Below are 25,477 nucleotides of genomic sequence, written 5' to 3' on the forward strand. Positions count from 1 at the left end.
GAATGGGGTTAGATCTGATGGCCCTTGAGGTCTTTTCCAACTGTGTCTCTATGAAGAGCATGTCAAGAGCCCTTGTATCCTTTAGGTTATCTTTTTATGAATCATTTTCTTTCCTTCTCTGCTACTTTTTCATTATTTATTTCTTAAGTATGTGCATCATGTGTGACATCATCCCAAGTATGATCCTAAGTATCCTTACTCATAAATAAGTATTGCAATGTTGGGTAGCCTCTGTTCCATAATATCCGTCATACATGAAAGGAAACCTTATATATTACAAGAATCCTTGTGAGTGTAGCACACCTATGGACAGGCACACACAGACATGGTACAATCTGTATGATTGAGGCCAAGGCCACTTGGAACCAGAATTTCAGGGTATGCCTTACACTTCATGGAAGAGCGTTCCCAAGTGACACCACTGGGCTGGTGGAATAGAACTGGTGACCTTGAGAATCACACTTGTTCTTAACCTGTGCAGATTGGTCACACCATAGCAGAGGAGGAAAAAAACCCTGGCTGGCGGAGCTAAGTTGGAGTGCTGTGATCATCCATTCAACCCTCATCCATGGTTGCCCCTCTTTGGAGGTGGACGACATTTATGGCTTCATTGCTTACTCATTTTCTGTGCATATTGGAAGGTGGAGGAAGCAAGGTTTGCTTGCCCAGCCTTTTGAGAACTGTCTGAATCCTGACTTGCAAGTGCCTCCTTGCCTTTTCTCTCTAAATGTGCATATTGAATTTCATAGTGATTTCTTGAGCAAGAAAACTGAAATATAGCTGACAGCACCTGATACTCATTGGTGGTCTCCTATCTTAAGTCCTAATCAGGGCTGACCCTGCTTAGTTTCCAAGATCAGACAGAATCTGGTGCCTTTAGGGTATTCAGAGTTAAAATGAATTCAGCTGGCACTTCAGGAATCCTAAGAATTCCAAACCAACTGAGGTCTGACTTCAGGATTAGACCAGTTTCACTTTTCACTTGCTTTCTCTGCATTAGTGACTAGAGAGTGTCAAAAGTTGGGACCTAGCGTTTTCCCTCCATGGACTAAGAGAAAAACCCAGAGTGAAAAACAATGTCATCCCTTCTGTTTACTTATGAGTCGGCTTTGGAATTGATTGTGTTAGACTGTAAAGAGGGAGTACCTTTTTTCTTGGATTTTTATCTGAGAAAGCTGAGAGGAGGCAGGACAAAGAACAGGGAAGCAACTCCCTTTCCTTCCTGGCATTCTGGCGTTATGTGTGGCTCTGTTAAACCTCTTGGAAAGTTTTGGGGCACTTCTATGCATTACTTTTCCAAATGATGAAGAGATGTTTTTAAATTGAAAAAAATAAAACAAAACTCCCTTGAGTGAACAGTTACCATGAGTTAGATATTACTGTGCTGCTTAAATATTTTGCCAATTACATATTTAATTCAAAACTGCTACTAAGGCATAGTCATTTATTAGCCCTTGCCAAGCAAGCAAAGTTGCCTGATGTATAAAAAAGGAAAGTGTAAATTTTAGTACAGTTTGAGGAAAGGCAATTAAAGCTCCCTAAAAGTTAATTGTTGTATTACTTGCCTAATGAGCCTAGCTCTCTATGCCTTTCCTTGTTTAATTACTCTACTATGTATTCCAATAAAGAAATCTAATTACCACTAATCAAAATAAAGTTCCAGAGCAGCTTTGAAGGGGTGTGTATGTTTGTGTCCCCTCTCCCCCTTTAAGTGTCCTCTAGGTAGAATTAGTGTTTACTTAGTGGCTGTTAACATTATAGTGGCGCCTGTCTCCCTGCTGTAGAGCAGGCTGTTTCACTGGTACCGTTATTAAGTCCTAAGTTGAGGTTTTATAATTTGGCTATAAAAATGAACCTTAGGCTACATCTAACACCTTTCAGTTCAAGAGCCTTTATTTTGGGGGAAGGGGTGGAAAAGAAACTCTGAGACTTACACTAGCAGAAAGTTTACAATGATTGCTCCAGACTTTGGGATGGAACTCTATGAGATGCCTGCTTTTGCCTCTACCAAGGGCTTCACAAGACTGTCCTAAAAAAGCAGAATCTTCATTTTTGCTAATTGTGAACTGAGACGGATTCCTTCTTAGTAGTCTGCAGTTTGTAATGAGCTTTCCTATTTTGAAATTTTAACAGTCCCGAGTTTCTGCTCTCCAGGAGTATGGGAAAAAATCAACAATTTTTTTACAGGGACTGATTGTATGGCATAATGTTTTTAGCGATTATGGCATGCCACCTGTTAAATATCCCACAGTATGTGCACAATAAGCTGATCACCACAACATTGCTGTGGCTTTTGTGGATTTGACAACTTAAACACAAATTGTATGCAGGCTAAATGTTATTGCAAATTAATGTTTGTGGCTGCGTAGTATATTCAAGCTTCAGTGCCTAATTCTATAAAAATATTTCCTGTTTTCTGGTGCTTCTATGCAGTAGTTGCTCTGCATCAGAATGGATTTAAGTTCACAAGTCAGTTTGGGTAAAATAGGTTATCTCAGTGTGCATTGCTAGTATGTACCATGTTTTATTTTTTTAAAATAGTAAACACACATGTTGGTTGGGAATTCTAGAAGCTGTAGGCCAAAAATATAACTTTTACAATATCAGAGAGACCTTTATAATTATGACATTTGCATTCTGTGGATGTTTCAACAAAATGCTAAAAACACAATGCCAAATTCAGTAGAAGGCATAATGAGAATTTCAGCGTTAAATAAAGAAGCTGACTTGTAGTCTGCACCTGAAATCTCAAAAGCAGAGCAAAGAGATATTTCATTAGCTGAGGCCTTTTTCTTGGTGTGTGCTCATTATTTCTTAGGAATATTAGGAAAAATGCTTCAAAATATATGCATATTTGCATATTACAAATTTAGCGCAGAATGATGCACATTTAAAGGAAAAGAAAAGAAGCAGCTGACAGCTCTCTGTTTTATATTGTTTGGTAAATATTCTGATTAGTTTTCAGTGTTTTTTTTAAAGTGTAGCTGTTATTGAAATTATTCTGAGGTGGTATAGGTCTGTAAGTGAAAATGCATTGTTATAATAGAGAGCAAACTATATATACAAGTGGAAACACAAGCAAATGTTCTGCTTCAGAATCACTTTTAAACTGAACTGAATCCATGGTTGGGAGTTTAATATCCATTTTACTTGTCTTTGAAATTCTCCCACTCAGTCTGTAGAAGAGAGCAGAAACCCTTTGACCACCAAAGCAGTTTTTGTAAAGGTCCTGGGAATTTTTAGATGAAAGTTCATATGCCAGAGATATAGGAGTTTCTTTTCTCATCTTCAAAGTATTTGAACTTTTCAGTGTTGTTGTAAAGGTGGGCAGGGAAGATTAGTATTTTTTCATATATATTTCAGGCTGGTTCATGCATATTTGGGTTCTAACTTTACTCAACTATTCTTTGATCTTGTTTGTCAGCTTCTGACCATGCATCCTTGGAAAATGATTCCTGTTTTTCCTCCCTTCCTTTTCTAAATTCCAGTAATCTGTAAAAACTTGTTAATCTGAAGTGTGTTTGAAATTATTTTTCACAGCTGCCTTTTTTATGAGTGAATGAACACCAGGTTAAACCACTCCCCCCCAACTTATCAAACACTGATGGGCAGTGATAAACATCCTCAGAATGGAGGGCTGGTAAGCAATTGTTAGTTTTAAATTGTTAGTTTGGAGAGTAGTAGGGGCTGCAAGGAGCAGTTTTTGGAGAAAGGAGCTGATTAGGTGAGCCTGAAAGAGGAGGGTGGGAAAGAGGAAATCTTTGAAGAAAAACAGGGACATACTTTTGATTTGAAATCATTCAGATTAGGGATGGATATATTCAGTGTTCTTGAAGAAAGTATCACCTCCTTTTGCCAGATTCAATAAGTCAGGAAGGTCTCAGAAGGAGCAGGATTAGGACTGGAGGGAATGTAGCACATAGTTCTGTCCTGGCTGACTTGTTCTAATGAATCAAGAAAATGGTGAGACCGTACCTAGAATGGAGGGATGAAATATGTGGTGGGAAGGTTATTCCTTTGCTCTGCAAGAGACCCTCAAGGAGCCATGGCCTTTTGAATGTCAAGCTGTTAGGGCTGATGTCTGGTACCCACCCCATTGGTTTGTATGATGTTGGAGGCTCTCTAGGTGGGAAACGCGTGAATAATTTAAATTCTCTTTCTATTTTTATTGATTTTGTTTTTCTATATTATTATTTGGGAGAGAGATACAATGAACTTCTTTGTATCCCTTTATTGTGTTTATTGCTGGGGTGGATACTTAGATAAATTTCTACATTAATTTCTTCCTCTCTTGGCTTCTCTTACCTTCTCTTCCCACCCTGCCATTCTGCCTTCCACCCACCCACCCACTATACATTTGGAGTTTGGAGATGACAGGTACAGCTAGTTAAATCCATGTCCTCCCACCCTTGCCTAGAATAGTAGGCTTGTTAGATATCTGATCTTTTAAACTGGAGATGCCACAGACTGAACATGGGATCTGTGTCTCTTACATAGCAACTGTGGTCTACTGCTGATCATGCTTCTTGTTTAAAAGTGAAGAGGAAGAGAATATGGTGTTATTTATTTGTTAAGACAAATGATAGCATGGATACCAATAGCAAAAATAAGAAAATAATTGAACAGGTTGTCAGATGACACCTCATAGCTTAGGACAGATATTCCATCTTGACAACTTCCAGATCTATTGGAGTTCCACTATTCCCAGGCCACAGTTCTATACAGTCCAGTGCTTTTTAAGCTATCTGATGTGGTGGATTGGTATATTTTTCCTGCAGTACCAGGGAATGGCACCATTGCTTACAGTTGTTTCATTCTTTCCTAGAAAACACTTGAGGGCCACCTAAAATTTATAGCTAATCGGAAAGATAAAAATCTTGGTTGGAGAAAGACAAATTTAGAATAAACAGAGAATTGTTGGAGGGGATAATAACAGAATGTGCTCATAAGGTTCAGCTTGATACTTTTCATGTCATTTTCTGTCAGTCTATCTAAAACCTAATGGTTTAAACAACAATTAATGAATGCTAATTCAGTGAATAGAACAATTCCAGTCATTAATGTTAGTGAGAGCAAATTATCTGTAATAGTCTCCAGTGGCAAGCATCAAGTAATTAATGTTTGTGAAACATAGGCCCGTTACAAACGGGCCTTAAAGTACACGACGAGCGCGTACTAGGGTTAGAAAGGGGCATCCTTTCCGGATGCCCGTAACCCTAGTACGCGTTCCGTGCGTAGAAAATGGCGGTGGCCATACCACACGGCCGCCGCCATCATACGTCACGGGCGCGGTTGTGACGTATTGGGGCTACCCCAGGGTGCCAGTGCGCCCTTTCCAAGGCCCCGGAAGGACCTTCGTTTCGGAGCTCCTTCCTGGCTTTGCGTCGCGGGCGCAGCCTTCAGACAGCTGCGCCCAGCGACGCAGAGGAGAAAGGGGCCAAGCGGCCCCTTCTCTCCTCCCTGCCATCGCAGGGTGTCCTTGGGGCTTGGAGCCCCAAGGACACCCCTTTCCAGACGGCAGGGAAGCGGCATTTTGCCGCTTCCCCGTGGCCTGGAAGCGTGGATCGGGGAGACGGGCGGGTGCAGGCCGCTGCTTTTCGGCGGTCTGTAACCCGCCTTAAAAAAACCAATGAGTTAATCTTTAGATAACATTTCAAGATCTGTTGAGTTGAATTCTTGGGGTTGTTTCCCATGTTTTTGTCTTTTTGTAATGTACATACAAATTTAGCTCTTCCACAATAGAAGTTTTTTTTATACAAATAGCAAACACATGTAGGGGTAAAGTCAGAAAGCTAAAGCACAGAATGCTCAACCTGAGGATAATGGAGCGAGGACAGATGGGGAATTTCGTACAGAATAAGTTTAGGATAGTACAGGAATCATTGTTAATCTAAAACGAATATAAATCCCCGGACCAGATGAACTACATCCAGGGTATTAAAAGAATGGCAAAGTAATATCGGAGCCATTGGCAATAATCTTTGAGAACTCCTGGAAAACAGGAGAGATCCCAGCAGACTGGCGGAGGGCAACGTTGTCCCCATCTCAAAAAGGGGAAAAAGAGGATCCAAACAATTATCGGCCAGTTAGTCTGACATCGATACCAGGAAAGATTCTAGAGCAGATCATTAAAAGAGAGTCTGTGAACATCTAGAGGCAATGCCTAAATCACAAAAAGTCAACATGGGTTTCAGAGAAGGAAGTCTGTCAGACAAATCTAATCTCTTTCTTTGATAAAATTACCAGCTTGGTAGATGAGGGAATGCTGTGGATATCGTTATCTTGATTTCAGTAAGGCTTTTGACAAAGTTTCCCATGACATTCTTGTACAAGCTTATAAAATGTGGGATAGACAAGGCAACTGTTACATGGATTTGTAATTGGTTGACTGACCGAACGCAAAGGTGCTGAACAATGGGTCCTTTTTCATCCTGGAGAGGAGTGACCAGTGGGGTCCCACAGGGCTCTGTCCTGGGCCCAGTGCTTTCAACATCTTTATCAACGACTTGGATAACAGAATTGGAGCATTCTTATCAAATTTGCAGATACACCAAATTAGGGGGAATAGCTAATACCCCAGAGGACAGCGATAACATTCAAGATGACTGAATAAACTAGAAAGTTGGGCCACAGCTAACAAAATGAACTTCAACAGGGAAATGCAAGGTACTGCACTTAGGGCGGAAAAATAAATGCACAGATATAGGATGGAGCCACCATGGCTGAACGAGACTATTGTGAAAGTGATCTGGGAGTCCAAGTAGACCACAAGCTGAACATGAGTGAACAGTGTGATGCGGCAGCTAAAAAGGCCAATGCAATTTTAGGCTGCATCAGTAAGAGTATCGTATCTAGATCAAGGGAAGTAATAGTGCCACTCTATTCTGCTTTGGTCAGGCCCCACCTGGAATATTGTGTCCAGTTCTGGGCGCCACAATTCAAAAAGGATGTTGAAAAATTGGAACATGTCCAAAGGAGGGCAAGTAAAATGGTGAAAGGTCTAGAAACCATGTCCTATGAGGAACGACTTAAGGAGCTGGGGATGTTTAGCCTGGAGAAGAGAAGGTTAAGAGGTGATATGATAGCCCTGTTTAAATACTTGAAGGGATGCCATACTGAGAAGGGAGCTGACTTGTTTTCACTTGCTCCAGAGACTAGGACCCGGAGCAATGGATGCAAGCTACAAGAAAAGAGATTCCACCTCAACATTAGGAAAAACTTCCTGACAGTAAGGGCTGTCCGACAGTGGAACACACTCCCTCGGAGTGTAGTGGAGTCTCCTTCCTTTAAACAGAGGCTAGATGGCCATCTGTCGGAGATCATTTGATTTGGATTCCTGCATGGCAGGGGGTTGGACTGGAATGCCCTTGCGGTCTCTTCCAACTCTATTATTCTATGATTCTATGATTCTATGAAATGTAGTGTAAAAATGCAATGTTCTTTAGTTTTGCTTAGTAATGGTAAAAATTAATTATTTAAAATCTCATTTTAGCTGTTTTCAAATGCCCAGGTATATATACGTGGAAATAAACTGTCAGTTGAAACTACCTGGGGCTGAAAGCATGGACAAGCTATTTGAGGCTGTAAGCCCTGTTTTGAGATTTGGGATCATGCTATCTGCTCCAGCCAAAATTTCTACATTTCCTTTTACTCACATGGGTTCAAAGTTTTTTTTCAAGATAACAAGTAATCAGATAGTGTAGTGAGGCTCTGTCAAAAATGATAGGTATAGTCCTATAAAATAAGTCATCTGTTTATGAAGAAGAATCAAACAGAAAGGATTGCATCATCAGGTGTTCTTACTCTCTGCTTTGCTAGGGTATAAGTATCAACTATGGCACATACTTTCACATTCCAGCAAGCCATTTCACAGAGTCCAAGAATGCTTTGACCACCCTGTCTCTAGGGCACCCTTAACTTCAGATTTGTCCACCAGGGCAGCCAACTTTGATGGAGAAGAACAAAGAGGTGAAGAGAAAGTTACCTCTCCTCTTGTTCTTGTTCTTGTTCTTGTTCTCCTTTTCCTTTTCCTTCTTCTTCTTTTAATGTAAAGTTTTAGATCTTGGTAGGAATGGCATATCTACATTATTTCAGACTTCTGGGCTAATCAGGGCTGGGTGAATATGAATGGTATCCTGTAGCAGAGCTATTCTATCTGAATTTGACATTTATATTGAGGCTTCCATAATAGTAAGCAGGCAGAGAGAATACATAAACTTGGCTCATGTGTAATGGTGTTTGACAAAGACAATTCCATGTGCACAAACATCAAGTAAAGCCATTACATTTGTAAGTATTGTTCCCTAGTTGATTATTTGGTCACTGTAAAGTACAGTGAAGAAAGAGTGGGAATCAATCAGTAAAAGATCAATATCAAGTGGATAGTAGAAGAAAATTCTAAAGGGACTTTTATGGGCAAATTCTTGTATGCAGCAGGTTATTCCTTCCATGTGTTAAGACTTGCTGATGCATATTTGATGTACTTTTGTTATAGATGACTTATAACAACCTTTGAATATTTTGAGTAATAAGCTTGTTGCTTAATCCTAAGGTTTGTCCATTCTGATCAGGCTGTGGACATATCACTCTACCCTACTGCAGTATTTTGTCTATTTTACTTAATTTGGATGTTTGAAATGGTGATTGAAATTGCTAACTGGAAATCCAGAAACCATATGTTATGCTAGATACTGGCTTTCCAAACAACTTATATTTGAGTTCTCCTTTTACATTGAAAATTCACTACTTAAGTTGTTTGTGTTCTCTATTAGCCATTCATGTTAGTTTTAAGTGAACTTTTGCACTGGTGTCTCACTGCCGGACTACAGCTGAAAGTAGGAAATAGGTGGGTGTGAGTGATTAAGTATAACCTAAACATTGACTGCATTGCTTTGTTATTTCAGACTTCCTTCTCACCCCCATCATAGTTCTAGATCTGGAATTGTGGGCTGTTTAGTTAGGCAGCTGTCTGGAAGATAAATTTGTGATTTCTTGATTTAATTTTGGGTTTGAACTATCTGTATTTGATTTAGTTATGGAAGTTAAATGATGCTTTACTTTACAAATAAAAATAAATCTATCTGTAGATCACACTTTCCTTTCTGAAGAATAGCTATTATGAACAGGTTTGTGTAATTGTGTTTATGTCGATAATATAATTCTCATATTACCTTTGTCTCTTGCTTGAATAATACATATAGGAATTTGTCTCTATACACAGTATGCAAATAAATTGCTGACACACTGCTAAATGTATTCTCTTCAACTGAATTCCATTAAAACTGGATGCAACCCAGACTTCTGGAAGGGTACCATATGCTTGGGTTCAGCTTGTTATCTTGGGCTTATGTGATGATACCAGTTGGTCCCATCCTGGAGAAATATCAAGTATAGGATTCTATCTTCCTGGCTAATCGAGGCATTTACCTCTGTTTCAGCTAGAGAAAGAGCACCTTATACTCATTCCTCTTAATGCCAGTTGATTCATTAGGAAGATAGATTCTCTTTGCTGAGCAATGAACTGTGTACAGTAAGTTCCGCTATAATGCAATAGCTGTGTTCCCTAAATAGTCTCTGTTGTAGAAAACTGCACTCTAAATATAACAGGACTTATGGGAGAAATAGAGTTTAATGCAAATCTCAAAAATATCGCTGGTAGGGAAGATGCTTATTTAATTTGCCACAAATTTTAATGAATATATTTTAATTAGGAGCATAAATGGTGACTATTCCCATTGAAAAACGTGAGGATAAATATTTATGGCAGGTGTGGGCAAACTACAGCTCCAAAGCCTCTGGAACCGCCCTTGCCATAATAATAATAATAATAATAATAATAATAATTTATTTATTTATTTATTTATTTATACCCCTCTCTTCAGCCAAGGCTATCAAAGCAGCTTACAATGTTGAGAGACCCCCAGTACTTTAAACAGCCAATCCTTGGCACAGACAAGGATAAGATTTTAAACCAGGACAGGAGTGAGAGAGGTAGATGGAAATGCTCCCTCCTACTCTTTCCCCCTCATTCACTCCTTTACCACCTTAAAATCTCATCCTTCACAAACTCTCCCACCCCTCTTTCAGTCCACTTCCCTCACTCCTGTCCTGACTTATTATCTTATCCCATAAACGCTTCCATCTCTCCTTCCATATACCTCCTTCACTCTTGTCCTGGCTTAAAATCTTCTCCTAGCAAACACTCCCATCTCTCTTTCCATCTACCTCTCTCACTCCTGTCCTGGTTTAAAATCTTATCTTTGCACATGCTTCCACCCTTCTTTCCATCCACTTTACTTGCTCCTGTCCTGGCTTAAAAATCTTATCCTTGTAAACACAACTCCGACCCCTCTTTTCACCCATCTCATTGACACCTGTCTTGTCTTAAAATCTCCCATCCCTCCTTCCATCCACCTTCCTCACTCTGTCCTGGATTAAAATCTTGTCTTTGCAGATGCTCCTACCTCTCTTTCCAGCCACCTCACTCACTCCTATCCCAGTTTAAAATCTCATCCCTGGCTTGCAGATGCTCCCATCTTCTCCTTCCAGCCACCTCACCCTCACTTTTCAAACTGGCACAACTGGTGAACTGAACAGCTAAGATGAGGGCAGATGGGATTGCCCTTTAACAGGTGGGATGCTAAGAGGCACCAATTTTGAATGCTCACAATGGAATCACGCCATAGCCAAATAAGAGTTTGTGTTTTGCAAATAGTATTTTTCTATTAGTTAATTGTATTATTGCTAATGCGCATTGTAAAAACACACATTATAGCAGAATGTATCATATATGTGTAAAAACCCTCCAATGGATAGTATGGGGGTTGCACACTAAACATTAATGTAGGTACATATTACATATTTCATGTTACGATATTCGGAGGATAACAGGTGTGTTGTATATTAAAGCTTCAACATCTATAGGCAGTTCAGGACAAGTTGGATAGAACTGAAATAGCTGTCTTAACCTGGCATAAAGAAGAGAGTGAGCTTGGCTGATTTAAATGTCAAAGTTGCAGATAAAAGCTGCAGATCTTTCTCTACATAGAATACAAAATGTGGAAGCAATGTGATACATTGCTTTGGGGTTTCTGACTTGGAATGAAGATCTTCGTGTTAGAGAACTTGACCAATTATTGCCTTGTAGCTTAACATCTCCTACAGGTAAAAATTGTGTACTCACCCCACACTCTTCTAAGTTTATTGTAGGAGTCATAAAGATATAAATGTAACAAATGTGTAGTTTTAAAGTTCAAACCTAGCATCTTAACTGTGAAATTCATATCCATGAGACACACACACAGCACACCTGATTCCCCCCTTTTTTGTACTCCATTCCTGATGCTTTTTTTTCTCTTGTGATACCAAAAAGGCCTCTCTCTCTCTCTCTCTCTGACCAAACAAAATAGACTTTCTGCTCCCCTAATCATGTTCAAGTGATGGTTTTGATCTTGATTACAGGACCTCTCAGCTCAAACAACCTTAGAATTTGAGAAATCAAAACAAGGAGTAGACATCCAGTCACTTGAATTTGATTTCAATTTTGGATTTTTGCTTACTTTCAGGTCTGGCCTCTGGTGTGTCCTGGGAGGCAAATAAAGTGGTCCCTCAATGCTCTGACGTTGCTAGCCTCTTATGTATAGTGAATACAAATATTGGGATTACTACCATATTGTGAGTTTGACAATCCATCCTTTTAGACCAAGCCACCAATGTAAATGAGTTGCAAAGCGAAGTTGGTGTTTTCATCCCTCTTGCTTTTGAGACTAATTTTATCTGATACCTTGCAGAGGAATTGCTGGTTTTTAGTATATTTGGGCTGATAAAACATATGATAAGTTCAGCAGGCCTTAATAATTATTTTATGTATTGTTTTGTCTCTAGGAGAGGGCTGCTTACAATTTACATGGCTAATTTGGTAAGTAATACTATTATATGTTTATATATAAACACAGAAATGCAGTAGACAATTTTTTTTTTTAAAAAGCATCATTTCCATTAATGCAAACCTTATCCTGGCTCCATTATGCCTAGATTTCACTAATGGATTCAGCCGTGCTGAAACATGTTGGGAATGAACATAAGTGAAAATCTGTTTATTTTAGTATTGGACACAAATGGATAAACTTCGTTTTACTTCTTGAAAGTTCCCTTGCATGTTAAAATATTTATGCAGCTATGTGTCGTAGGTTTATATTCTGAGCAGAATGTTTGATGTTATTTTTGAAAATGTTAACCATCAACTTGTATATTGAAAATATTGAAAATAAATACACTTGCTATGCATCGAGTTCTATTTCCTGTTTTTTTTTTTGGATGCTCATTCCTTTAACTACTTTACTGGAATCTAGGATGGGAGTTTTTGCAAAGTACAATACCTGATATTTAGAGACCTGTGGAATTTATGTGATTGTCTCAAAATGGTTTTGTCTGCTTCTGAACTCTGTGCCCTTCTAATGAAAGTTGAGGTCTGTTTCTTCTCAAGATTAGGGGTTTGTTCTTACCAGGTGTCCACAGCTTTATGCCGCTCTCAGATGAATATAGTCAACTGATGTGTGTTGTTACATGCTTAGTCCATGTGTAATTCTGTTTTGCAGTGCTGGGCAGGAAGGAAGAAATGGGAGGCTCATCTCAGCCTTCTAGTCGTTTATCATACATTGGGGTACTTGGTATCCCAAGCTACTCTGCACAGAGGTACATCTTAAGTACTGCCTGGTGAGCCTTTGTTGTATAGAATTTCTGGGGTAGAAAAAAGACAGAGTAGGTAATAACACAATTGGTGGTGCTGATGCTATTTTCTGGCTGTACTGAAAACTGAAAATGAAGTATTTACTTTATTTATAGTGCGCCTTTGTCTTACATGGGGGATCCATTCTGGAACCCATCGCATAAGGCAGGTTCCCCCTAGAAACTAATGGGGCTTGTGCACATTCCACAGTAAGCTGCATGTTCTGTGGGAGTGCGCACCATTTCCTCTTTGTTGCATGACTTTCAGCATAAGCTGAAAGCTGCGTATAGTGTGCCTGCGTATGATGCGGGCACACTGTATAATATTTATAGCCTAATGTTTTACAAGCACTCCAAGTGGCTTACATTTTTTTAAAAAACCCTACTATTAAAATAAAATGAAAAGCATGAACAGAGACAAGGAATAATGTAATATGTATAACAATAAAAGAGGATATACATTCAGAGGTAGCTGTATTGATCCTTATGGAGACCACTCCACCAAATCTCTCTCTCTGATGCCTACACAGTGGGTCTTTTGGATCCCACCACTTGGCACCAGTTATTATGTGATAACAATCTTTATCAGCTACCAACAGTTCTTATTTATGTGGAGACTATCCACCCACTAGCTGAATTGTCTTTATTAATATATGTTCTTATTACTTTTGGAAAACGTTCAGGGGGTAGCTGTGTTGGCCATTTAGCTAATTCAAACAAAAATCCACCGAACAGTGATACCTTTATTGGCCAACCAAAATGCACAATATACTTTTAGTAGCTTTTTAATATACTTGGTAGCGTATTTGATGTTATCTGTAAAACACTTCAGGCAACTCTTTGTTGAACACAAAGAAAAGAACTTTATTTACATTCATAACTTATTACTGTATATTTCTCAGTGAATGGTACTCAACCTTATGTTAAAGTGTGCAAATTACTTCAGTTGTTACAAATTTACTACTTTCTCTCACTTGATTCTATGTACAATTCTTTCCTGTCTTGGTTCATGCAGAACCTATACCCAGCTTCTTTAGCTGTTAACTCCTCAGGTTATTTGTCAGATTAACATAAACACAGTTTAGCTTCCTCAGTTTAGATCCCTTTTTATAAATCCTCAGGCAGTTTCTAATATTTCTCAGATTTCCTAGATGTAAATCTACTCTAATACTGCTCCTGTCCCCTCTAAAGTTCGTCTCCTGGTCTGGGGCGAGTCTGCATCCCACCCAGATTAAACCCCTAAAACCTAACTGCATCTCCTGGCAGTTAACAATAGCAAGTACATTTCTGTACCTCTTACTGATGTACTAAGTAGTTTATAAAGTGTAAGCTAGTTGCCCCCAACGAACTGGGTAATCATTTTAGTGACCTGTAGAAGGATGCCAGACTGAGTGGACCCGGAGCTGCTGGCTAGTATTGAACTCACAACCTTGTGGTTAGCGAGTGAGTGGCTGCAGTATAGGCATTTAACCACTGTGCCACCAGGGCAGTTCTAAAACAACCTCTTGCCTCAACAGGCTCTTGGTCTCTCTCTCTATAGGGCCTTTTCTGTTTCTGCCCCCCGGACTTGGAACTTTCTTCCTGATGGCCCCCTCCCTTGAGTCTTTTAAGAAAAATCTTAAGACTTATCTCTTCCGCCAAGCTTTCCCCCACATGTCCTGTTATCTTCTCCTGTGTTTTGTGAATGTTTTTATTGAATGTTTACTGTTTTATACTGGTTTTAAATACTACGATTGAATGATGGTTTTTAATGATGTATTGTACTGATTTAATATGGGGGGATTGTTGCTGTTACAATTTGTATTTTACTATGTTGTAAACCGCCATGATCGAAGGAACGGTGGTATATAAATAAAGTCTCATTCATTCATTCATTCATTCATATATCACTTGCTCTTCTTCCTTTTATATTCGCTCTTGAGAGCAGCCCCCACCTTTTCCCGGCCTGACTCCTATTGTTTGCCCTGAACGTTTTATCCTGCCTGTGTTTCTCCACAACCATGCAGGAAAATACAACAGTACAAAATCCGAAAAAGATGGTCTGGAGGGATCTCAGTGTAGGCAAATGCCACTCCCCTTCTTGGCCAAGTGAGGATGGGGACAAGGGGAAGTAAAATGCAGGCAGTAAAATTTCAAATCCATTAGCAGCAGCAAAGTAACTTTCACTGAAAGCCAGATTATCTCTGTATAAAAGAGAATGTCTGTGTGTCTGTGACACAACTCATTGGAACAATGTGCTAAATGCTTCAAAATTGTCATCTAGCTTGCTATGTCCAGTTTTAAGTTGCAATTTGATGGGGAGGATCAATAGAAGCGAAAAAGGGGAATGGCCACACTCATCAATAAATTGTGGTAGAAGCCTCAAAATTTGGCAGAATGTGTTCACTTATCATTTATTTATTTATTTATTTATTTATTTATTTATTTCCACAATTTATATCCCATCTTTCTCCTGCAGTGAGATTTATTTTTTATAAAATAAAAAAGTTAAAACATTGAATACAAAAGTTAAAAATAAACACTACTAACAACTAAAACCTGGATAAAAACAGACACTGGTTCAGTACAGAGACAGCTTCCTTGGAGTCAGATGAGAAGGAGAGAGAGAATTGTGTGTCATCCACATAATAATAAAGCCAGATTGAAATGGATCTAGATGATCTGTTTCATCCAAGAATCCCTGGAGCTGGGAGGCCACCACACATTCCAACACCTTGCCCCCAAAAAGATTGTAGTGTACAGTTTCAAGTCAAAATTTCAAATACAGGACTTCTTAAAAGAAAGAAATAAAGACCTGCCATAACGCATCAAAGATTTCTTTTTTAAAGGACAAGAAAACAGGAGAAGGGTTGTCTGAGATACTGCTGTTGAGATTTCCAAGGCAGAAAGAAAAGGTGGCAAACTAAGAGAGAACTAAGACACTACTCATGAGATTCTTGTGGATAAAACAAAATCATGGTGGCAAGACAGGAAAGGATTGTCTGAAGTACTTCTGATAAAATTCTTGAGGTTGGAAAAGAACTGGAAGGAGGATTGGGAAAAGAGGAAGCCTCATGGACCCTTTTAGGGTATGAGGTATGGGTTGGTGTAGCTTCAAGTGCCATTCAGCTAGTGGTATAATAAAAAACAAGTGACAAGCTTCTAGCCACAGAGAATGGCAGTGGTAAACCTCTGCTAAACAAGTATTGCCAAGAAACCCCATGATAGGGTTGCCTTAGAGTTGCCACAAGTTGAAAACGACTTGAAGGCACACAGCCACAACAATGCAAACTCATGTTGGAAAATACCTGAGACTGAGCATAAGAAATGTGGCAGAACCTTTCATGTAGTTGCTGTGGGCTTTTAACTGGACCTTGACATTTTCAAACTGTTATTGTAAGAACTAGGATCCAATAGGTAGTGACTCTCAGTGGTAACTGACATGGGTTTATACACACTACACAATTATAGCATTTTAATACTACTTTAATAGTCATGGCTCCATCTGATGGAATCCTGGGAATTGTTGTTTTGAAAGTTACTTGGCATTCTCTGCCAGAGCGCTCTAGAGCAGAGCTACTCACTGTGGTGGTCCATGGACTAGTGATAGTCCTTGGCAGATTTCCAGGAAAGAAAGAAAAAGTTGTACCAATGGTGCCTGGCACAATGGTCCCTGGCACAATGGAAGAAAATAATTGCCAGTCCCTCAGGATAGTCTTGAGATGTACTATGCCAGAGAGGTCTAAGTACCTCATAAACTACAAATGATTTCATTGGATGAAGCCATGATATTTAAAGTGATACCAAATTTTTATAATTGTGCAGTTTGGATGCTGCCATACATGATCTTGTGCAATTAAGTAAATGCCAGTTATGGAAAAAGTTGAGTTTGAAAGTTGAATAATTGTACAAGTACAGGGAGTTGAAGGCAGATCCTATACAGTAGAGTGGGATTTATTTTTTGACTTGCAAATTTAATAACACAGCAACTGACCTCACTGGAAGTTGGTGCAAAAAGATGTCTGCAGAGTAATATTAGATTTCATATAGCTGAGAAATGTGGGCTGCTGCATCTAAACCAGTTGCAATCAATGAATCAACATTTCTGTAATACCAAGGAATTTAGAGTGATAGTAGCTGTTCCTCGAGGCTGCACAAACATGCACATGTTTTTCCAGATCTATTTTGGATTGCACATGTTGCAGGCAAGACATTTCTAAGATGGTAAAAGGGATGTATTGGTAACATATATGTATATATAAGACGATCCTTCTAAAGATATATTGGGATCAAAGAGAACCCCAGGATTCCAGCTGGAGGGTGAAAGTGAAATGTGATCCCTGCAGTTATTTCTGTCTAATAAGGTAGGAGAAAGGCCTGTAAGTAGGATGCCACTTAAGTTTCCTGAAAGCAAAAACCATCGGACATGGCAAAACACTAAACAGCAGAGTACTTTGAAATGAGGAAAAATCTTAAAATCATTTAAATAGAAGAAAAATGGATGGGAGAAAGAAGAACAATTCAGAAAGTATCCCATGTCTGCTGTGGTATTCACTGGAAAAGCCAGAGTTGATCTGTATTTCCTACATTTATATACTTATATATTATGTGTACACACACACACACATCTTGGGGAAGCTACATTTGTGTTGTGACATAGCCACAGTAGCACACAAAAAATTAAATGAAATTGTATAAAGCAGTTATACACCAGTAACAAAGTTAAGATAATAAATGAAAAAAATACCAGTTTTGTGGTGAGTAATGAAATAAGTCTAGACTAGGTTAGAATGGGAGTTGGCAGAACAAATCCCCTTGATAAAGAGTTATTTTCACTAGCATTCTAAAAATAGCCTAGTGCTAGCCAAGTGGGCTTTCCTGGAAAAGGAGTTCCACAGTAAGGTTGTCACCCCTGAGAATAACTGACGTCTTACCCATAGCTCTTGACTGGGAAGGGCAGAATATTAGAGCCTGGCACTTCTGTATGGCAGTCCACCAATGTGTTGCTCATCTCAGTCTTCAGATCACTTGGTGCTTTAGCAGTTCTTCTCGAAAGAGATAGTTGCTTGTCCTTGGAGAGCTTCCAGTTGAGGCAGGATTTGTGTAGGATAAAAGGAAAGACACAAATGAAAACATTTATTTGTGGTTATGGACACATTTAGGTTTTTTTAAACCACATCTTGTGGTTATGAACCACATTTGCTTGTGGTTACGTTTCGACTTCTGTTTCTCCATTGCTGTGGTCTCTTGCTTCTAGCTCTCCACCCAGATTTCATGCCACTGGCATATCAAAATTTTCTTCCCCTTAAAGGAAAGGAAATAGCAAGCTAAAGGAAAATATTAAAAGTAGATGTCTCTAAACACTTTCCTGAAAGCAAGGAAAATGACATTGGAAGTGTAAGAGAGGGCATGGTAGCTTCCCTTTTTCTGTGATAGGGTTGGAATCATGCAGACCTCCACATGTTGTTGGACTGCATTATCCAGAATTCCTCACCTGGCTAAAGTAGCCAGGGTAATAATAATATAATAATAATAATATTTATTTGTATACCGCCCTCTGGCAAACCAATCCGGGCGGTTAACAACAGTAAAATATAAAATATGACAATTAAAAACACTTTATCCCTCCCCCCCTTAAGACAGTATTAAATAGTGTAACATATTAAATAGTGTAACACCTTGAAGGCCACATGATGCCTATCCCTGGAGCACAGATTAAACATAATCTTACACTAGTTTTGTTCTGTGAATGTGCCTATTGATGATCCCTTTCCTTTCCCTCCCATTTTCTTTTGTGGACCAGAGGAGCAGAGTGCTTCCTTGTTTAAACTCACTGTAGTATGTCATATTGAAAGAAAGAGTTGCCAGCCTTTTAGGGCTATTAGGCACATTATTAATATAAACTGCCATGGGTGATGCCACAAAGTGGCTGGTATAGGGGAGGTGTTGTGGTGGGCAGGGTCACTGTCAAGTTCAGTCTGGTCAAGGGAGGCCACAGGGCAATAGGCCAGTCAGTGAGGCAAGGATAAATCCCAGTGAATGCATTGATCTGACAAGGGCTGGAGATTAACTCTGGGTAAGAGATGGGTTCCCTGTCTTGTTGGTTAATAAGAATGTGTTATTTGCTTGGGGAGCTTTAAGATGAATTTCACATGGAAGGAAGATTGTATTCCTGAGTACAGGAACATCAAGTATGAAAACTGGGGCAATGGTATGTGAACCCACCAATGAGTAGAGGAAAACATTAATTAAACAGCTGGAGAAATTAATCATAGCTTCAGACTTTTCTATGCTAATTATCCAACATGTGGTTTAAATTACAGTGGGCCCTTGGTATCCCCTGAGGTTTGGTTCCAACCAAGACCCACTGTGGATAACAAAATCCAAAATTAATTCCCATTAATTACAATAGCATTAAAACAGTGTCCTTTATATAAAATGGCAAAATCAAGGTTTACTTTTGGAAATTTCTTTATATTGTTTTAGTATTTTCAAGCTGTGGATGCTTGAAGCCTTGGATAAAGAATCCATGGGTATGATGGGCTAACTGTGGTGGGTTACAGACCGCCATAAGGGACGTCCTTAGGACGTCCCATTTTGAAAAAGGGGCGTCTCTTCCAGACGCCCCTTACCCTGTTACGGACAGAGTCCGTAACAAATGGCGGCGGCCATTCCACATGGTCGCCGCCATTTTGACGTAAGGGACGCTCTGCGTCCGCACGTCGTGGCCCGAAAGTGACGCCGTGAGTGCACGCTTTGGCACTTGTGGCGTCTCTTCCGGGTTGCCAGAAGGAGCGTGATTTTCGCGCTCCTTCTTTGCAGCGCGGAGGAGTCGCGCAGTTTGGCTGCTGTGACTCCTCCTCACTGCAACCGTGCAGCGGCCCGTGACCGCCCCCTTTGGGTGGTCTGTAACGGGCCACAATCTCCTTTAAATGTCTTTTAAAAAAATAATTGATTTTTGCTCCAGTTTTAGAAGGAGTTGCAAAGAAAAAATAGTGCTACATAATAGTTATATACTGTACCAGGGTTTGGAAGTAACTAGGCATTAGTAACTAGTCATAATGAACTCGTTCTTCCAATAATGAAGTTATAACTATGTCAGATTCTGGTTGAAACATAACAAGGGATACATTGAATCTTTTTTCAGGGTAAATGTAACTTTTTAGTTTATTTTTTAGTTATGGGAGGTATGAACTCAGTAAATAGGCAAGGAAAAATCACATAGTTGATGGGCCGCCTCACGTTCAGTTGTGGATATTGTGGTGACAGTGAAGTAAATGGAAAGAAAGTGTTTTGTTTGTTTTTGAGGGCAAGATCTTGATATCATCCATATTTTTATAGAAATGTAATTAAGTGTACTGTATTACTTTTGAGAAGTAGACAAAGAGTTACTTTAGAACTATAACAGTAATTAATCAGGGGATTAGGGCAGACAGGCATTGTACTACAATGGTAATTAATTACTTTCCAGAAATACTCTTGAGAGCTCTAGTCCACAATAATAATAATAATAATAATAATAATAATAATAATAATAATAATAATAGGATTTATTTATATACCACCCAATCACTAGGAATCCCAGAGGTTTACAACAGAGGGGATAATAGATGGTTCCCTGCCCTCAGGCTTACAATCTAAAAGACACGACACAAAAGGAGAAGGGGATGGTGGGAGGGAGGGGATCAAGTCCAGCATTCTTCTCTCCCTCTGAGGCCTGGACCAAGGCAGATGGATCAGAGGGAGGGCTCTTCTTCTTCACAATAAATCAAAGAGAAAGTTTTGATATCTGTGAAGAGTTTCAGTGATGAAACTTGAAGCAAAGACTATACATTTGTGGAGTTGTCCTAGATGTCATCTTTTGGTTTTCTTTCTACTGCACACCTATTCCAGAATATGGACATTTAGCTGGATATTGTTGTTGTTCTGGACCTCCAAGTCATTTTAAAAATAATTTTTTATTGCATAAAAACCACAAAACTAACATATGAAGAAAAAGGAAAGAAAAAAACAAACATACATATTACATTACATATTCATATACAACCATAACAATCATATATCCACAAACTTAGCCCCAACCTAACACTACCACAATGAAACATATATCCAATTCATTCTAACAAACAACTTAAAAGATAAATTTAACACAGACTTCTTCCTGTCCAGTCTTATTCCAGGTTATAGGTAATTCCTTTTACCTACATCTAATTGTGTAAGTTAACCAGACATCCTCCTTTTCCTGGTCATGTCCTACATTTCATCCTTCTGTCCAGGAGGAATTCCAAAATATCCTCCATTTTGAGCATGACTAAGAAGCACAGATGTACATTTATATGAGAGTTTTTAACTTTTATTTTGTAATGTCCTACAGTTTTCTTGAACGTCCTACATTTTTATGATCATCTTGTCCTCAGGCAAAACTATCACAGGCTTTACTTGGCAACTTTCTTCAGAGGGGCCATTATCATTGACTGAAGCTGAGAATAATTTGTGGCCCATACAAAATGTTTTTTAGTCCATTAAACATTTCTTCTGTTGAGTTAGGCAAGCATGTTGAGTCAGGTAAGATTGTGGAGAAAAATCATATTATCTCTTCATTCAAATGCTTCCCAAACAACGATGCTGAATCTCAACAATAACTGAGTCCCTTCATTAAAAATGAAATGCACATGTTTTAAAGCAATTGCAGAGCAAGCATGTTTTATGTTAGCTTGAAAGTGCTCAATACACTTCCCAAAAATGCGTTTTACCCTTTGAAAATTGATGCCTTCAGTGGTTAGCTGTGTATATATTAAACATCTCATATTTTGTGGAATATGTAGTTTGGAGCATAGCAAGGACAATGCTGCCATGAACTGATACCCTTAAAATAAGAAAGTTATATGAAACATAAGCAAAAAATATGTGATAATCCAGATTTTTTTCCAGGCTTGTAATATAAGCTAATTTGATTAACAGTGCATGGTATAATCAAGTTACAGAGAATGAATAGCATTGGTATTGACTTCTCAAAGGCCAAAGTCTAAGGTCATTGCTGCCACTCCAGTAAATCTTTTTGAGACAAGTTTTAAAATTAGGAGTTATGTGAACTCTTAACATTGCTGATGTCTTCACTTTTTAAAATCATACAGTAATAATGTTAGACCTTGGCAGCTGGCATACTTGTGGATTGACATGGCTAATTGGCTTTGGCATGTTAGCCCCAGGAAACCTCATCTGTCACTTCAGCCCAGAAATTCTGGCAGGAGCCAGTGAAAGCATTCAGTATTTTAGCTTTTATTTGCTCTTTATGCGATGTTGCCTTGCCACTCGTTAACTCATTTCAGAAGCTTTATACAGAAATGTTCTAGAGTAAGGATGGGCAACTTTAGGGTATTCAGAGGTCAATTTTCTTTCCCTGGATCCTTTTGGGGTCCCAAAATCCTCCCTTCTCCCCAAAAGAAAGAAAAAGCCCAGACATGGATTGCTGTTTTTGAAAAGTTTGTATTTTCAACCTTAAACAGTGTATGGGAGACTATTTTAAAGATGAACCAGTCTTTCTGGAGGCTTCCAGGAGAACCATTTCACCTACCTTTTTTTTTAAACAGAAAAGTCATGTCAGGGTGAGTGGGGCTGGGGTTGCAAAGAAAATGTGGGGTGTGTGTTTGGCAAATACTGTCCCAGGACTACACTTGGCCACGTTATTGTAGAGTGACAATTGAGTGCTTCTTTTTATGTTGTAATGGTAAGTAATTATGCAACTTGGCTTGTTGTACAGCATGAGAAGAAAAAGTGTGTGAGGAATTTTTCTTACATGTAATATCTCTACTCTCAAATACCAATTGCTTATTCCAATAATAAAATATTTTACTTAAAATTATGGAATGGGAATATAGGTAGAGAAACTGTCTGTGAAGCCTTGTGCATGGAGCACACTTGCTAGCATTTCCAACCCACTTCAGTGATGCGCAAAGTGTGGTTGAACAATGACTGACCACATTACCGCATTACACTCCTACAGTGCTGCTATTCTACTTTTACTGCTCTGGCTGCCTCCTGTTGCATTCTGAAGTTTGTAGTTCAGTGACACCTAAAAGCTCTCTGCCTGAGAATTATAAATGCCCCTCCCTAAACTGCAAATCCCAGAATGCAGCAGGAGGCAGTCAAAGCAGCACTATAAGAGTGTAGTGCAGTTAGGCTTGCCATATCCCACCTGGGGGCGGGACTTTCCCGGTTTGGGGCGGGTCCGCACGGTCCCGCCCCGGTTTGGCCCTGCCTCTGGGATTGCCCCCGCCCCCGGGCGAGATATGGCAAGCTAAGGGAGGCTTTCCCTCGCAGCTTGGGCCAAGGCCTGCAGGGAAAGCCTCCCTGAAAGGGAGGAGTCCCTCCCCACCTGGGCTCCACCCCCGCTGAGGGCGGGGCCCAGGCCCAGAGGGAAAGCTTCCCTGAAAGGGAGGAGTCCCTCCCTGCTCGGGCTCCACTCCCACCGAGGGCGGGGCCCAGGTCCAGAGGGAAAGCTTCCCTGAAGGGGAGGAGTCCCTCCCTGCCCGGGCTCCACTCCCGCCGAGGGCGGGGCCCAGGCCCAGAGGGAAAGCTTCCCTGAAGGGGAAAGCCTGGGAGGCTCCTATTCAAATGCAGGACACAAAAAAATGTGTCCTACATTTGAAAAGTTTGTCCTACATTTGTCCCGGTTTCGAGGTCCTGATGAATGGCAACCCTAAGTGCAGTAATCTAGATAGTCAAGCCATGTGGGCAGATGAGGGTATTTTATTTATTTTAGTCTGAATTTTCTACCTCGACAAGAGTAGTGTTGGGATGTGAAAATCTAATTCCATTTTTTTCTGGGTATCTTTTAATCCCACCAGCATTCCTGTTCTATCCAAGTTCTATATTGTGCTGGGAGACAATTTCTTTTTCCTTTCTGCATTGATATATATGCAGGATGCTCATTGTTGTTGTTGTGTTCCTTCAAGTCTTTTCCAATTTATGACGACTCTAAGGTGAACCTATCATGGGATTTTCTTCAGAGGATGTTTGCCTTTGCCATCTTCTTTACTTGATATTTTTTTCCTGAAGAGATGAATGTTGATTAATTTTCGCCATGGATAAAACATGTTTCTGTGATATATATATATATATATATATATATATATATATATATATACACACACATACACACACAGACACACACACACACACATTTGTAGTTGTATGCTGATCTGCTTAGTTTCCTCCTGCTGATAAAAAAACCCTAAAATATACATCTGCATTTATGTTAATCTTGCAGACTGCAAAAATGATAAGTTCATATTTTTTTGTCAATACAGATTCCAGCTCATTTTCAAAGGCAGTCCTGAATAAACACAACATCTTGGTAACTCTCATATTACTGTGTTAGGGAGGCTTGGGCCCGTTCCGCATGGGCCAAAAGTACGCGCCAAGCACGTAACTAGGGCTAGAAAGGGGCGTCCTTTCTGGACGCCCCTAATCCTGGTGTGTGCTTGGCGCGTACAAAATGGCAGCGCCCCGTTCTACATGGGTGCCGCCATATTGACGTCGCAGACGCCTAGTGTCCGCACGTCGTGCGGCGGAAGTGATGCCGCGAGTGTACGACTCGCGGTGCCACTTCCGGGGCACAAAAAGAAGCCGCTTTTTTCGGCTTCTTTTTGTTGCGTCCGGGAATCTCACAGTTAGTCTGCTGCAGTTCCTGGACGCAGCAACCAGCGGCGCCGGCAGAGCACCGTTTTTGGGCGCTCTGTAATGTGCCTTGGTTACCTTTTAGTCTAACCTGGTCAAAGACACTTGTGTGCATGTATGCTGACATTGCTCTGGACTAAGGCTCAGAAGTCAGAGGGTGTAGAGCCTGACAAGTCAGGAGCTCCTTTACTTTGTAAGGAACTGGACTGTATTCCTGATACTGACCTTAAAGTTGGCGGTTAGGAGCCAGTAGGACCTGATCTAGGACCTCTGCAAATACCTTCTTTCTATCCCAGTTTCCATGTAGCGTCAAGTAGCTCCCACTTCGCCATGCCTCCCCAGTGGTGCAGGGAGCTTGAGGCTACTAAAAACAAAAGAAGTATGCATCTTCAGGCCATGGTTTTGATTTGGTTTGGCTCTTTAAAGATTCATAATTTTAGGATTTGATGTGCAGGTTGGTAGGAGCAGATTAGATGAAATAACTTGCAGTTTCTCAGTTCACTTCTAGCTTTTATGAGCAAGTTGCTTGCTTTGAATGTTTTGTGGTGTTGCAACCATTACTGCCATACTTTGAGGACACTTGTTAAGGATGGATCAAAACGGAACCTGAGTCTGACTGAGTAGCTCCATCACTAGCTTGGATGGTCCAGGCCAAGTAAAACCATAAGCTTAAAGTAATCAAAGATACAAGTGTCGTACATAAAATTCAGGGTGTAGTTAGGCCCTGCTCAAGCTTACTATCTGTTGTTAGCAATGGTGTTTTATAATAATAATATTAAGTTTTATTTATAGACCGCTATTCCGCTTTGATCATAGCGGTGTACAAGTAAAAAAATGACAAATACAAAGTACAATCAAAATATTTTTTTAAAAAATAATTGATATTAATTTAAAAATAATGTTGTCTTCCAGGCGAGGCCTGTTGTTGCTGGCCTGCCTCTCTCCTCCTCAAGATGGTGGTTGGAGGAGGGCTCTTTGTCTTCAGGCCTGGCCTCTCTCCCCCTCAAGATGGTGGTTGGAGGAGGGCTCTTTGTCTTCAGGCCTGGCCTCTCTCCCCCTCAAGATGGTGGTTGGAGGAGGGCTCTTTGTCTTC

The 25,477-nt window shown here is 39.9% G+C and overlaps 1 protein-coding gene across 1 annotated transcript in view; it reads left to right on the forward strand.

Annotated features, from left to right (window-relative positions):
• TMEM135 (transmembrane protein 135) overlaps window positions 1-25,477 on the forward strand; it is a 226,730-nt gene that overhangs the window by 31,797 nt on the left and 169,456 nt on the right. The window contains exon 4 of the mRNA XM_042457786.1: window positions 11,884-11,917. Coding sequence (XP_042313720.1) covers window positions 11,884-11,917 — 34 coding nt within the window. The remainder of the gene's footprint in view (window positions 1-11,883; window positions 11,918-25,477) is intronic.

The sequence above is a fragment of the Sceloporus undulatus genome, chromosome 3 (genome assembly GCF_019175285.1).
Source record: "Sceloporus undulatus isolate JIND9_A2432 ecotype Alabama chromosome 3, SceUnd_v1.1, whole genome shotgun sequence".
In the NCBI taxonomy this organism is placed as follows: Eukaryota; Metazoa; Chordata; class Lepidosauria; order Squamata; family Phrynosomatidae; genus Sceloporus; species Sceloporus undulatus.